The sequence below is a fragment of the Crocodylus porosus genome, unplaced genomic scaffold (assembly GCF_001723895.1).
Source record: "Crocodylus porosus isolate Cpor-Errol unplaced genomic scaffold, CroPor_comp1, whole genome shotgun sequence".
Taxonomy (NCBI): Eukaryota; Metazoa; Chordata; order Crocodylia; family Crocodylidae; genus Crocodylus; species Crocodylus porosus.
Genome location: NW_017728947.1, coordinates 11,945,063 through 11,960,838, shown reverse-complemented (window position 1 = coordinate 11,960,838; position 15,776 = coordinate 11,945,063). Strand labels below are relative to the sequence as shown.

Here is a 15,776-nt window from a genome sequence, read left to right as displayed (position 1 = left end):
GTACATTGTTTTTTTAGACATAATGCTATTGCACGCTTAATAGACTACAGTATAGTGTAAACATAACTTTTATATGCACTGGGAAACCAAAAAATTCGTGTGACTCGCTTTATTGCGATATTCGCTTTATTGCGGTGGTCTGGAACCGAACCCGCAATATCGCCGAGGTATGCCTGTAGATAAGAATAACATAGATGACAATGGTGTTTTCGCTGATCCTTTCCTATTGGACATCTCAAAACGTAGTCTTGTGGTAAGCATGGTGTGGTGTCACTCTTTTTCAGGCCCCACAAGTCTAGGAATACCAACAGTGTGTCATTCTTTTTTCAGTGACAACAATTCTATCCCTTAACTTTTCTTACAACTCCTATTTCTTTTTTAATTGTTTGTCCAAATATACATACAGAATTCTACTGTTCAGACACCTGCACCCAAATGCACTCAAACCTGAGTGTTGTGGGATTTTTCTGGGAAGGAGGGGGAGGTTTGTCAGCAGCGTCCACTCGGCCATACCTGCACTCTGTCATTTTGTCTCTAGCTAAGGTCATTAAACAGCAGTTTTACTCCAACCAGCCCTCGGTTCTTTCTCACCACCCCTAGCTGAGAGAGAGAACCTGCAGTGTCAGAATATTTTTGTGCACTGTGTGGTCTTTTCCTTTTATATGTGAATAGCTTTAAAAAGACGGATGCATAGTGGTTAGTGAGTGATTAGATTTAGTGGCATCATTTTCTTTTGCAACGCTTCCTTTCTTTACTTTTGTGGAGAAGCTACTCTTGTCTTTGCTGATGATCTTGCAGTATTAGATTCAGTTGCAACGTCTGAACTTTTAAACACAATTATTTAAAACAAGAAGTACATTTGATGCTTATTGCATCAGGGAATGGCACATTACAGAAAGATGTGGCATCTGAAGGTCATTTTTCAAGAAAGCTCCCGAGAGTTAGGAAATTTTGGTTTGTCCCCCTGCCCCGGGAGAGATGAATGAATCTCTCCTCTTATTCTAGCACAACAACTTCTGAACATTTGTCATCCCAAAGTGCTTCTATTGCTTACTGTACGCCATGGGCCATGGAACTGAGGTTTCTGTTGGAAAATGCCACTCTATATGTTAAACATTAGTTGATAGTGAGGAATGGAGTACTGGGCTCATAGGAAGAAGCAGCCATGTCCTTTTCACGCCTCTAAAAGCTGTAAGTCCTTTCACATCTTAGAAGTAAGGATAGCATAAGACCTAAAAGAATTTGTTCACTGGCACCTATCAGGTACTACCCTATCAGGTCAATGGTGATACCACCCATGTTACCAGTGTTCTTCAGGACCAGCACTGTCTAGTCACATATCTTTTGGCACTGGCATATTTGACAGCAAAAACTTCAGACACAATATACAAGGCCTATCCTCAGCACTAGGTTCCCTACTGAAAATACCTCCATTGTCTCTCTTTTCAGCTCTAAATCAGTGATTGATAACTGTGTTTTGATCTCCAAGATGTTTATTTTCATATTGCAATTCACCCACCCCACTGAAGATATTTGAGGTTTCTAGTGTGTAATTGCTGTTGTCAATACACAGTGTTTCCATGTGGCCTGTCAATGGCTTCCATTATTCACAATTAAATTGCATTTTTAGAGTAGATTCCATACATCTGTGTCAAACAAACCAATAATGTGATGTCTTTTGCTGATCAATATTCAACTTCTTAATTTTGTTCCCAATGCTGTGAATTGTTCTTAAATAAATAATTTTATAAAACTGGAAAAAAACCCAAGTGATTCTTGTTTTAAGCTATATTTCTTAAAGTTATTAGGACTTAACACCACTTGTCAGATTCAGAGTTATAAAATAAACATAAAATCATAGAAAGTTAGAGTTGGAAGGGAGCTCAGGAGGTCATTTAGTCCAACTCCCTGCTCTAAGCAGGACCAGATCCCAGCCAAAGCTTTGTCTGTCTGGGTCTTGAAAACCTCAAAGGTGGAGATTCTGCCACCTCTGGGTAATCTGTTCCAGTGTTTTACTATCTTCTTACTGAGAGAACTCTTCCTAATATCTAACCTAAACTTTCCTTGATGAAATTTGAGACCATTGCTCCTTGTTCTGTCATCAGCCACCACTGAGAACAGTCCAGCTCCATCCTCTTTCAAACCCCTCTTCAAGTAGTTGAAGGCTGCTATTAAATCCTGCCTCAGTCTTCTCTTCTGCAGACCAAATAAGCCCAGTTCCCTCAGCCTCTTGCCATAAGTCATGTCCTCTAGCCCCTCACCTTTTTTGTTGCCCTTCACTGGACTCTTTCCGAATTTGTCCACATACTTTCTGTAGTGGTGGAGCCCTAAACTAAACACAGTACTCCAGCTGTGGCCTCACCAGTGCTGAATAGAGGGGAATAATCACTTCTCTTGACCTACTAGCAACACACTTACCAGTGCAGCCTTGCCATTAGGCTTCTTGGCAACAAAGGCACACTGTTGGCTCATATTCAGCTTATTGTCGACTGTAACCCCCAGGTCCTTTTCTGCAAAGCTGCTGCCCAGCCAGTCAGCCCCCATCCTGTACTGGTACATGGGTTTGTTCTGTCCTAAGTACAGGACTTTGCACTTGTCCTTGTTGAACCTCATGAGATTCCTTTTGGCTGAATCCTCCAATTTGTTTTGGTCACTCTAAATCCTAGCCCTACCCTCCAGTGTATCTACTACTCCCCCCAGCTTGGTGTCATTTGTGACCTTGCCAAGGGTGCACTCTATGCTATCTTCCAGATTCTTGATAAAGACATTGAACAAAACTGGCTCCTGGACCAACTCCTGGGGCACTCCACTTGATATCGGCTGCCAACTAGACATCGAGCCACTGATTACTTCTCTCTGAGCCTGTGCTCCAGCCAGTATTCTATCCACCGTACAGTCCATTCATCCAACCCATACTTCCTTAACTTGCCTGGGGAAAATGTTGTGGGAGACCGTATCAGAAACCTTGCTAAAATCAAAGTACACCATGTCCACCAGCCTCACTGCATCCAAAGAGCAGTCATTTCACATCATAGATGGCAATGAGTTTAGTCAGGCGTGATTTGGTGAATTCATGCTGACTGTTCTTAATCGCCTTTTTCTCCTCCAAGTGCTTAGAAATAGATTCCATGCATGTTTACAAGTGTTTTCAGTAATAACTTGAGATTTTCCCATGTGATTTTGATTTATTTTTTTATTAATAGGGGTAAAGAAGGAAAGAGAGAGCTATCCTTCTTGCAAGGGGAAAAATAAGTAAATTATAAAGTCTCATTGAAATTTTTTCCCCTCTTAAATTTTTAGAAATACTTTTTCAGTACTTGTTTTTCTTTATTCTGCTGTTCTTTTGTTCAGTTGAGATATATTCTGGAATGCTGAGATTCTCCAGGTACTTAACTATTCTCATGAGAAATTCCTTGATTGCTTTTAACTGCACCTACTTACCTTGGTGGTTCCTGACTCTTCATCCCAAAAAACTTTGAAGAGAACATTCTTACTAATATCAAGTTAAAACTTTTCTTTTTTGAATTTTGGTTTGTGTCCATAAGTTTGTTTGTTCCTTATGTCCTTTATTAAAGATGACTTAATTTTGAATACACTGTTTCACATTCATCTGAAATTGTAGTCATCTTTGAAGTACAGTATTTCCAAATTAATAATTTTAGTTGTTTAAGTTTCCTAACCGGATAGTATGTCAGTACTACAAATACATCTTGTAGCTCTTCTCTTCTCTTTTTGAGAATTTTGATATCTTTTAAAATAGTAGATTAGCAGTAATAATCTTGTACAATATTCATGATGAAGCCTGCCTTTTTTGCTAGTCAACCCACGTTTCACTTTGCGTATTAAGACATTGACTTTCTTAGCCACTTCTTGCTAACTTCTGTACACTTTTTATAGATTCACTTGTACTTTGCCTTCCACTGTTGATTAAATCCTTCATTTCTGAAGTCTAAAGCTCTAAGGGTTTCACTAGGGACATTTAGTGTTTCTGAAATGCATGTGATAAACTGTCATATTTGTGCAGAGCCTAGCAGAAGGTGTGGCTTTGACCTCTAAACACTACTGCAATATAGTAAATAGTGATGATATAATGTGTACTTTAAGTCACTAAAAGTCATATTTTATGCATCATGTATAGGTGATATTCTGAATGTTTTTGATAGATTTGATGTTAATAGATTATGGTTAATAGATCAATTTTTTTTGTCTGTTTTATGCCTTGGAATAAAACTAAAGTACATTTTCAGATATAGAGTGCACACAAAATTATTAAAACACTTAAAATATTACCTGTTTAACATTCCAAGACTTTGAATTTAAGGTAGAGTATAATTTTATTTTGTTGTAACTTGGCCTGTCTCTCCAGTCTTTGACTTTTTCCAAAAGTAAATACACTTTAAAAAATACCATGTTTTATTTAAGCTTCTTTTTGGTAGCTTGGTATTCACTAGTAGTAAAATGTACCAGTATAGAATTAAATTAATTTTGGTAAAATAATAGTAAAAAATCTAACTGATAAATCTTAGGATATAGTTTCTAGGATACAGTCTTTGGATAGCCAGTATACATAGGATATAGTACTAGAAATGAGGCACAGGCTGAAGTAACAAAAGAACTGATCCCAGAATTCTGTATTCAAGAAGAGAATGAAAGAAAGTTTAAAGTGTTCTGAAATTTATCTTCCACCAAAGTAAATATATACTTTGGCAGAAATTGCAGATACAGCCATTTTTCTTTTCTGTTGGCCAGGGAAAGGGCTAAATATAAAAATTCTGAAATCTGAATAATTTGTATAGTACTACTAAAGTGATTTTTTTTTTCCCCCCAATAAAAATTGTTTTTGCCTGATTTTTATAATGAAATGTTTTTGTCTGAAAAGCTGCCATTATGTTGGATGTTTTCATATGTTCAGCCCTTTCTTTGCATTTTTATGTGGCTAATGTAAGCTATATAGCAGTATAAGTTTTTTGTGTGTGTGTGTGTGTGTGTATGTGTATACACACACACACACACACACACACATGTATGTATGTATGTATGTTATATGGCACATTTTGTTTCTATGTTGTATACCAAATATAAGAAAAATGAAGGAAAAAAAAGAATAATTGATCATTACAATATTTTTGTCTGTTCTAGAATGTCAGCAGTGGAAATGGTGTTGATCTTTCAGTACTTAATGAAGCTCGGAACATGGTGTCAGATCTTCTGATTGATCCGTCTCTTCCCCCACAAGTGACTTCCTCTCTTCGAAGCATTAGTAGTTTGATGGGTGCTTTCTCAGGCTCCTGCAAGCCAAAGACTAATCCATTTGCACCATTTCCTGGCTTTTACCCCTGCTCTGAAATGGAGGACGCAGCTGAAAAGGGAGATCGAAAATTATACAAGGTCAAAAGACTATAATTGTAATTCAAATAAAAGTTACCATTTTGAGCAGTTTATTAAAGATTACTTTTTGAAAAAAACAATTCTATATAGACGGTAGTTTCAGCTTGAGTTTTAGGCCACCTTTTGAAAAAAGTGTTAGGGTGTGGACACACGTACACTTGGAGAGGCTTCAAAAGGGAAGAGGGACCTGCTAGTTAAAAACCTGCAGCAGCTATTAATGTTCTAATTAGCATGCATGCTTGAGCCTGTAGTGATATCAAGTGAGCTAAATTGCCCAGCTTTAACCTTGGAAGAAGCAGCGTTAGATTTCCCCAGCTTTAACTTTGGAAGTAGTTGAATTAAATTTGGGGCGATTTTGTTACTTTTTTTATCACTGCTGGCTCCTGTACGTGTAAATCTTACCGTATAATGTTGCCAGGCTGTTTAGAGTAGCAGCAACACTCCCCATTTGAAACTGCTCCATCTGTTTGTTCATTCATGCCTAACAGTTACAAGTTCTCGTGCTGTCGCAGGAAGTGGTTTTTACAGGTTCCATCCCTTCCAGAAGCTTACTCTAACTTGCTGCACTTTGTGCACATCTATTACTGTGATTTGTGTATCCTGTTGTTCATTTTTTCAGGTAGAATATTGTTCACTCATCTATAGTAAATTATGAGAACTCTCTGCAGGAAATGCAGCTCACTTTGGCACAGTGTCTAAATAGTGTTTTAAAAAAAATGAATATAACAAACATGAAAATGTAAGCCTCTGGTAGTAAGCTCTGAGCACAGGGGCTTGTCTTTGGTACATGTATGCAATGTGTTTAGCATCATGGAATTACCATAAGTTTTTTTCACACTAGAAAATTATCTTTTTATATACCTGTTGTTACAGCTGGCGATACGAAGACATCAGCATTTGTCAGTTCCCATTGCTACTTCTGGGTTTGCTATTTGGTAGTATTTACAATGTGGTTTTATATAGCTAGGCTGCCAAAAAAGAGGTACAGTTTGTGGTGGGCCAGTAGAGGGCACTTCTGTGCTGAGCCACCCACCTTACTGTGCTCGACTGCCTTCCAAGCTCCAGGTGTCTCCCCTGGGGTGCCTACAACTGCCTGCCCCCCTTCCTGGAGCACACCCATAAGACTAGGTAGGGTAGTTGCTGCCACCACCCGGGTTCTGGTTGTTGCTTGGGCCCTGTGCCCCCCAGGGTACCCAGGCCTTAGGATTTTGGGATGCTTCTATTAGCAGGAAGCATTCATCATCAGCCTCCCATGCGGAAGGAGAGTAAAATTGCTGAGCCCACCTTAGCGGTTCTCTTCCCTCTTAAGCCCACACAGTGAAGCATGCTGAAACAGATTTATTGATCAAAGAGGGATGGGGAAGAGAAGGAATACCAATAGCAAAATATAGGGGAAAAAAACGGCTTGACCAAATCTGAGTGGCTTGTCTGCCTTTTACCACATGACTAGAGTAGTCAGCTAAGTTCCTAGTTAGGTTTCTGGTATATTACTCGCTTCTGGATCCTGAGTATGAAAGAAGGCCTCTGAAGTCCATGTTGCTTAGTATGTGTCTTTAAAATGTCTGCTGCCTCTTCCTGGAGGGAACCTCTTAAATAGCCCTTCTGACCTAACCTGCTGGTTCCAATCAAGCCCGTGTGGTGTTTTATGCTGACCAACCAATTCGAAAAGTATCACACCTTGACCTAGGCTCAAGCCCCTGTCCCCAGGTCATGAGGCTAGATCTGCTTCCTCTTACCTGAAGTCAGTCACATAGATGGTGAGTTGGTTGCTTAGCAACTGGGGTGATAGACACATGAGAGAGAGAGGGGAAACAGACTATCCCCAAAGAGGGGGAGGAGGCTGGAAGGAAGATTCTTTCACATAGTTAGCAGCTGTTTTTCTTTCTTACCGAGATAATACATTGCCTCAGGAATATCCCTGATCTTTGAAGAGCCTTGATCAATGGCATAACTGGCAGTCAGTGTGGAGGGTAGGAGAGGGGCCAGTACTAGAATGGAGGCAGGCAGTAGGACTGAAGACTGGCAGCTATGGGTTTTGGCTGTGTGGAGTAGCAGGAGATGTCTAGCAGCTGGAATTAACCCTTCATTGTGCCCCCTTCCCGCCCTCCCATGGCTACTGCCTGAAGGGTTTTATATTGCTGGGATGTGGTGGTGGTTGCAAGAGGGTTAAACTCCTGATTGCAGGTTACGTCATACCACTGCCATGGCCAGAGCCCATATCTGCCAGCACCTCGGGCCTCTCCCTACTGGCTATGGGCACAATTCCTAACCAGGTAAATCTCTTAGAATTGCTGGCAATGTAGCTTTTCCATTGATTTTTTTTTAAAAAAGATTTATACTATATTATAAATGTATGATTTAACTCAAAAGAAAATTGGGCTGAACATAATAATTTTCTCAGTAAAAAATGTTTATAAGGCTGGGCAGGAGGGGCAGTACATCAGAGTTCTGCTTTTTCTAGTGACACAGGTTGGTTTATAATAGGAACTTACTAATGCAGTGCCTCATGGGAGAGTTTAGATTGTTCTATTTGAAAACAATTCTCCATTCTACTCCTCATTTTTAAATGCATTTAGTGCTTTCTCCTGTATGTGTCACTCAGAGATAGACAGACAGACCAGTCACCTGATGTTGGAATCTATCACTTCTGAACTGCAGAGTCTTGTGGCCTCAACTCAGATTATTCATTTTGGTATCTGCCTTCTAAATAGATGCTTTCAGTCTTTATGTGGGGCCTTGGATCTCATTTATTTTGATATTTTATAGTAGTGTTCATCAGGAAAGAGCCAAAAGCTCCAGGAAACCCAATAAGAGGGACTACATTGTTAATCTAATTAGCCTGGGAGGCAATCCAATATAGTGATGGGCACTGATTCAAAACCCTAACATACAATCACTTTCAGGGAAAAGCTCGATGTCTGGAGACTGCTCTGTCTGCCTGTGAAAGTGGCACTTGCAGGAGGAAGCCCATTGATACAAATTCTCAAATGGACATTAGTAGAAATCCCATGTACTGGTACGGGACACCACTTTCTCATAAATTTTCTAATTTTCCTTTTTTTTGTTTCATTTTATTACTAAGGATATTTACATGGAAATGTAATTTTTGGTCCTTGAAATAGCTTTATTGTTACTTCCATTCATTTTAAGTGGAAAGTATGCAATGTTGCTGTTACGAACAGAATGCCATTCTGTTACCTACGACTGTCTTCCAGACAATTTTGGCATTTTTATTGTCATAATTTGCAGATGTTTGTAAAATTCTGTGTGCATCTTCTTATTTTGCTCATTTAAAAATATAACTGGCTACTTTTAAAACATCTGCTCTAAAATCTTACTTGTTTCTCGAAATCAGTCTTGACTTGATAACATTGTAGCTACTGTGCTACTTACTGTATGTCAAGATGATTGTCACAAAAGTGAAAGAAGGCCTGATTAAATTCTACTTAAATCAGTGGAAATTGCTGCACTGACTTTAGTGGGAATTTCATCAAGGCTTAATAGAACTGAGTCTGTACAGCTTGGCTGTGTAGTACATAAGGATCAATATTAAGACTACATATCTTTTACTAGTATTAACATCAAAGAAAGAGGACTTTAGTGAGGCAAAAAGTACAATTAGATTGAGTGGAATAATAACAAAAGAAAGAAGAAATAATGTAGAAATATTAGATTTATTTCTGTGTTTGACCATCTAATGTAAAATTCATAAGCAGCCGTTAGAGTAAGGACTGGGATTTGGGACTTGCCTTTCCCAAGCAAATGACCTCCTCACTAGGCTAGAGTTGCATTTCCTCTTGTAGACTCTCCTGACCCTTCACTCTTGCAATCTTTACTGGTTAAAGGGCCAGCTTCAACTGGAAGGGTACAAGAGGATACTACCCATCCTAGACAATAATTTGGTGGGTAGGGCACTTTTCTAGGAATTGGGAGAGATGGGTTTGATCACCTTCATGCTAAGGAGGGCCTACAACCCAAGTCTCCCACTTCACTAGCAAGTGAGTTATTAGGCAAAATGTGGGCGTGACAATTACCTTCTGCTTCTCCAACAATTGTGTTTTGTCTCAAGCTGCTCCTATATGATCAACATTAAATGGTCATTAGGTGTACTCCGTCTCCACTTAAGCAACCAGAAACTTAAGTAAGATTTAGGTAGGTTTTTAACACTATTTCATCCAGGGTTAAAGCTGAAATGATTTAGTTTACTTGTTTCACTACAGGCTTGTGTACAAATCATGTTCCCTGGCAGCCGCCCTTTCCTCCCACTTTTGAAGTTGCTCCAAGTTTGTCTATATTAGTGATTTTCAGCCAGAGGGCTGAGGCACCCAGGGGTGCTGAAAGATACTCTGAAGGGTACTGTAAGATATGAGGAGATAAGCTCAGGTTCAAACTCAGGCCTTGCCTGGCCCTTTCCTCTGCTGTACTGCCCAGCCCCCCTGTAAGGAGTTAAGCACTGTAATAAGTTAGTTTTTGAATGGTGTGCAGCTCAATTCACAAAAGTTATGGAATGGTGTCTTGAATCGGTTGAGGGGTACATTGAGGCTAAAAAGGTTGAGAACCACTGGTCTATGCCCTTACTCACGTGTCCATACAACCAGTTATCTGTTTACTGTTTGTTCAACTTGGGATGGACTTCAGTTAGGCTCAGTCTTATACCTCTGTGGCAATAGCAAAGTACCTTGATCATTTTGCCACCATCTCTACATCATTTCTATAATAACCAAGATGCACTTACATTTTTCTGAGGTTGCCACTCAAAAATCCACCAATACCATACTTCCAAATTCATTTAATTTTTAGATATAAAAATGTCAAACCTAGTCTGCAAAACTAATAGATGATACCATGTTAATTTTCAGTAAGAGAAATTTTAATTGCTGTTAAATTATTCAACAGGTTCTAAATAGCAGAAATAGCTTGCCAACATCTCAGTTAAGACGGAGTTCAGGAACTTGTGCCCTTCCACCTATAGAACAGTCGTCTTCTAGGTGGGAACGCAGTAACACCAAGAGACTTCACCAGGAACATAATACTTCAAGGTAAACCATATATTGGTATAATACTAGTAAATGTAGCCATTCTAAATCTTCCACATCTGCAAAATGTTTGTACTGGGCTGTGGGGAATATTTTATAGAAAATGTCATCATTGAATCAATTCTCTAAATTGTCTCACAAGTGGTAAAAACTTGAGGTAACAATCTTTATCTGACCATGTAGTTTTGTTCAGCCAGAAGAACCAAACATGAGGCCATTCTGAGGTAAAATAAGTTCCCAATTATGAGAAGTAATACCATAAATCAGTTTTTGTGAATCGAAGAATAATTTATCCAAGGGAATCTAGCTTTCTGTTTCATCAAGGCCCAGTCTCAGATCGTTATTATCTTAGATAAAGTTCCCTACTTCAGCGTTTCCCAATCGCTTTGCTGTGGCATTTTGGGTTGGAGCCATGCCCCCAGCCTGCTGCTGCTCTGGACACAGACAGACGGGGAGTATGGCGCCAGGCCAGGCAGGGGGCGGAATGCTGTCCGGCTGGCCATGTGCTGCCCCTCTCGCCCCCCGCTCTACGTCCACTATGTGCAGTGCTCTTTTATTTAGGTAAGTGTGCTGTGGGATGAAAAAGGTTGGGAAATGCTACCCTACTTTAACTGTTCTAATAGTTCTGGATTTCAAATTATTGTTTTGATAAAAAGTGTCATATAATTTCTGCAAATTCCTTGCTGCCGTTGCAAGTCATTGCAGTATTTATCCGTCCTGGAGTGATCAGGTGTGAAGCAAGCAATAAGAAGATATGATGTGCCCCTTGTACCTCGGGGTAGTTCTGTTTTAATTTTATTGAGGCACAGCAGTTAGCTCCATAGTTATGGTTATATTCTGAAATGGGCTTTTCCATAGTGCCAGGGCAAATTATACACTGGTTATACCAATTTAACAAAATGTACATGTCTAAACCAATATAATAATAGCAGTGTTAAAAATTATGTGTAGATTAGTACATGGAGATAGTACCCAAGGGCCTTTTTGAAGGTCACAAGAGTAAGTTAATGGTAGACATGGAAATATTAGAATCGGTTCTAAACTGTGAAAAAATATACTTTATATAACTAGCATACTGTTCTTGTTGCCTATTACTTGTTATTTCTAGGTGCTGTTTTAATCAACAGGTTGGACTATATAATGTATTTTAATCTATCGGTTTAATGTTGTTTAATATCAAACAATAGATTCATAAACTGTGAATTATTATGCATGTTAATGCTTTGGAACAGAGCAACTCATTCTACATGCAGTATTTATTACACCTTTTAATTAGCATATATAAAATACTACTTATGCAATTGAAAAATAATTTTCAAAAGTAAAATATATTTTCTAACATTCATACTTTAAAATTTTGTGATGCAATCTCTCATTGTCAACAGCAGATGGCACCAGATCTTAACTTAATAAAGATCCCTATAATATAGATGCATGAAACTTTAAAATCAGTTTTAGTTCTAAAAATATAACTGAAATGAATGATGAAATATGATTTGAGTAGAAAGCTGTATGCATTAGGGTTCACACCTACTTCAAATTTAACGGATCTCTTAAGTTTTCAGATGGCTTCCATCAAAAATAGTCTGCTCCTCTAGAGTATTAGTAGAGTATTTAATGCTTGCCATTAAAATTGTCTGTATTTCAAAGCTCAGATAATTTCAAAGCAGATGTTTGAAAAGATTTAAAATAGAGTTTTGGAATACTATAGTATATACTGTAATTCTCTCTAGGTGGTTCTAATTTCCTCATGTTTTAGGATTGAAGGGACTGTCATGTTAGTACCACTGTCTCCCAGATCGTGCTAATGGATCATTAAAGAACAATTGATCCTTTTATGGAATGTGAAATACAAACACAGACAAGGCAACTCAGTGTCTTAATCTCAGAGTCTAATTTGAATGAAGACATCTCGGTGCCCTAAAATCAAAGTCTAACTTTATTAGTACAAGAAGTATTATCTTAGAAGTTTCTATATTCAGAGAGAGAGAAACATTCAGTACAGTAATGTCACCCAATCCCAGATATTACTTTGCTCAACAGAAAAGACGGCCGCTCAGTTCCTGGATACAAAGTTATGTAGTGGGCTGGGACAGTCCAGACAGGTGTTGAAGGCTGGATTTATGATGAAAACGATGACACCTACTTTCTTGCTGGGCCCTTTTATGCTTTTCAACTTCACTCCTTTGACTTTGCTTTCTGTTTGGTCTCTGCGGTCAGCATACTGTCCATCTTTTATCCCATCAGTATATTCATTTGTTCAACAGACCCATCACAAGCATACCTCTTAATCTCGCCTTTTTCTGGTGTCTGTCTTTGGACATTGTCCATTGCTCTCCCTCAGCTTTTATTAACATAACCAATCCTTTCATCCCTTTGATTCAGATGGTTTGTGCCAAATTCAGTTAATCTGAGCTGGTAACAATGCCGCTGCTATATTAAGTTAAAAGAACTTCTCACCATTGTAAAAAAGGAAAAGATATACGATAATGAGCGCTATGAGCTCTACAAAAACAATGCAAGGCGAGCTAATAACAAAAATAAAAATTAATGAGGCTATGCAAAATGTAAGCAATGATTAAATAAGGCTAAATATAAACAATACTATAATTCACCACTGTATAAGTAGATACAACTTCAGAGCGTTAAACATGACAAGCTACCCTAACAATCTGGGGTACCTACTAACACAAGCAGTCAAATAATGTAATCCTTTTCCCAAACTGATCGAGTTCTATCTTAAAATCAGTACATTCCTGTGTCAGACTAATCTCATTTGAAGGCTGTTCCAGAACATCTTTCCTCTAATGGCTAATAACCTTCAAATTTCCCACTTAGATTTTTTTCATAGGTAATTTATTTCTATTTGTTGTGCTAATATTTTTTCCTTGGCTTAACTAGCTCTTTCAACTTAATAGTGTTAATTTTCCCCCAGCCTTTTATGTTTATAGGACAGTCACATCCCTTCCCTTGCCTTCCATTCTTTTTCTAGGCTAAATAAGCCAAGCCCTTTTCTACTTTTATAAGACAGAGGTGCCCTGTTCTTTGTAGTAACTTTTCTGCACCTTTTTCAGAGAGATGAATTTGTCGTCTTGAACACAGGAAAACACCATTTTATACAATATTCCACACTGTATTCCTGAAATGACGGTGCTTTGATAACTTTACTGGAGATACCTTTTTTGATACATCTTAGCACAGGGGTGGGCAAAATATGGACCACAGGCTGGAACTGGCTGCCCCTGCAGTGCTCCACATGGGCCAGGTATTGACTGCTCCCGCCCAGGGCTGCCTGTGCTATGGTCCCACCTGCATCTGCCCCACGCCTGCTAGGCAACATGACCTCAGCCCTGGCTTCCTGGCAGTTACTGCAGCTGCCCAAGTGCTGCCTGGCTGCCTGGCTACCCCACACCTCCAGTGGTTTGTCTTCCTGCTCCTGCTGCACCACTCTGGGCAGCAGGTAGCATGGGGAAGCTGTGGGGATGTTTGCCAGGCACTACATGCTCAGCCAGGCAGGCGGAAGCTGTACCTGGGCTGCTCCTGTTCCAGTATGTTGGGCTTCAGCTTCTGCCTTCCACCTACCTGGCTGCCTATAGGTGGCTGCTCATCACACCAGTCAAGTGAGGTGGGTGGAAGTTTGCCCGGAGCTGGACCCCCATGTGCTGGGGTTTGAGTTGCCTGGCTACAGTTTCCCCCATGCCTGCCTGAGTGTGTGATGCTGGACGTGTGCCCCAACAGCTGTTGCTGCTTCCCCATGGTTTTATGATTAAGAATAAGGGCTTGTATAAATGATATATAACTTGAAGAAATATTTTGCTTACTACCTTCATTTCAACACACTTATTCTGCAGTAAGGTTGCCTATGTGTAATTCAGCTTAGTCCCTTCGAAAATGGATTACCCTTAACCACAAAAGGCTTTTTAGTTGTGGGATAAGGGTGTCCCCATGCAGTTTTACTGTAGTATAACTATTTAATTGTAAAATTTACGTCCTACCTTATTTCACAATAGTTTCCTTGTGCAGAGAAACCATAAGGCTACTTCAGTTTTGTGTTTAGTGATGAAATTAAACCATTTGTGTTTCGTAGAAAACACTGTCTTGGCGTTTGTGGATTTCTTAGGTTTTGGTGTGGGGAAAAGGTTATGGTGATCTTAGTTTCTGTATTTTGGGTTTATTTCAAGTTAAATTTTGGTTTCCCTTGGAGCAGGAACTTGGACAAGGGAAGAATTTGCTGCTACTAATTGCCTTTCAGAACTCGAAATTTGTAGTGGGGGGAAAAAGAATAAGATGACTTATGAGCAGGGATCCGGGTTTTCAGTTTCCCACAGCAAAACAGAGAAAACCATGGATTTCCCATTTTTATTGGAGAGAACACGGATTCTCCCTTTTAGCAGGGAAACCTGCTGATCTCCTGCTTTTGCAAAGAGCTTTTGCAGGCTGACAGAGTTCCAGCCTGCAAGAGCAGATTGAAAAAAGGGTGGGAAACCCCCACCCCTGTTCGGAGGGAGAGGGGGAGGGTGGGGCTTAAGCCTCTGTGTCAGCCAAGGCTAGGCTCAGGCTCACATTCATTCGTCTTCAGTCCTGGAGGTAAGTGGGGCTCGGGGTTTGTGGGGCAGGGGAGGAAGCTGGCTGGGAGCAGAGGGGGGAGGGGGGCATGCCAGTCTCAGGCGGCATACTTTGGTGCCTCCCTGCCCCTCACCTCAGCCTGCTCCCAGGAGCAGGGCTGGGAGGCAAGGACAGGGGTGCCCTTTTACGGGCTGCACACGCACCAGGTGGCTGGCTGGTGGGGTGGGGTTCACACACAGTGGCTGCCACTGCAATGCTGCACCTTGTGCTGACTTCCCGCAGCTGGCTGCACGGCTCCACAAGCAAGTGGCAGCATGGGGTGGCAGTGGGTGCCGTGTACAAGTCTATTCCCTGCCAGCAGGTGGGAGAAGGCTCACACATGGTGGCTGACACCACCCCGTGCTGCTGCTTGCCTGTGGAGCTGTGTGGCTGGCTTCAGGAGGGCAGTGCAGGGGCAGCGATATGGTGGCAGCTGCTGTGTGTGGCCACCCCGGCTGGCTGGCCGGCCAGCATGTGTGCAGCCTATAGAGGAGCACCTCTGCTCTCGCCCCCCCAGCCCTGCTCCTGGGAGCAGGCACAAGGACACACTCTACCCTCACCCCCTTCTCAGTTTGCCCCCCAGTCCCATTCTTTACCCCTACCCTTTCCCCACACACACACTTATGTGCTGGAGTGGGTATCTGTCTGTGCCTGCATGGGGGGCTGTTTTGGGAGGAGTGAGGGGTATTAGCAGGGCTAAGGCAGCTGTGGGGAGTGAGGGACACCAGCCAGGAGGAGGAAGGGGTG

At 40.7% G+C, this 15,776-nt stretch overlaps 1 protein-coding gene across 2 annotated transcripts in view; it reads left to right on the top strand.

Annotated features, from left to right (window-relative positions):
* Positions 1-15,776, top strand: part of PDE3B (phosphodiesterase 3B) — a 161,587-nt gene that overhangs the window by 95,933 nt on the left and 49,878 nt on the right. For both annotated transcript variants that reach the window (XM_019551409.1, XM_019551408.1), the window contains exons 3-4: positions 5,140-5,388; positions 10,285-10,427. In XM_019551409.1, coding sequence (XP_019406954.1) covers positions 5,140-5,388; positions 10,285-10,427 — 392 coding nt within the window. The remainder of the gene's footprint in view (positions 1-5,139; positions 5,389-10,284; positions 10,428-15,776) is intronic.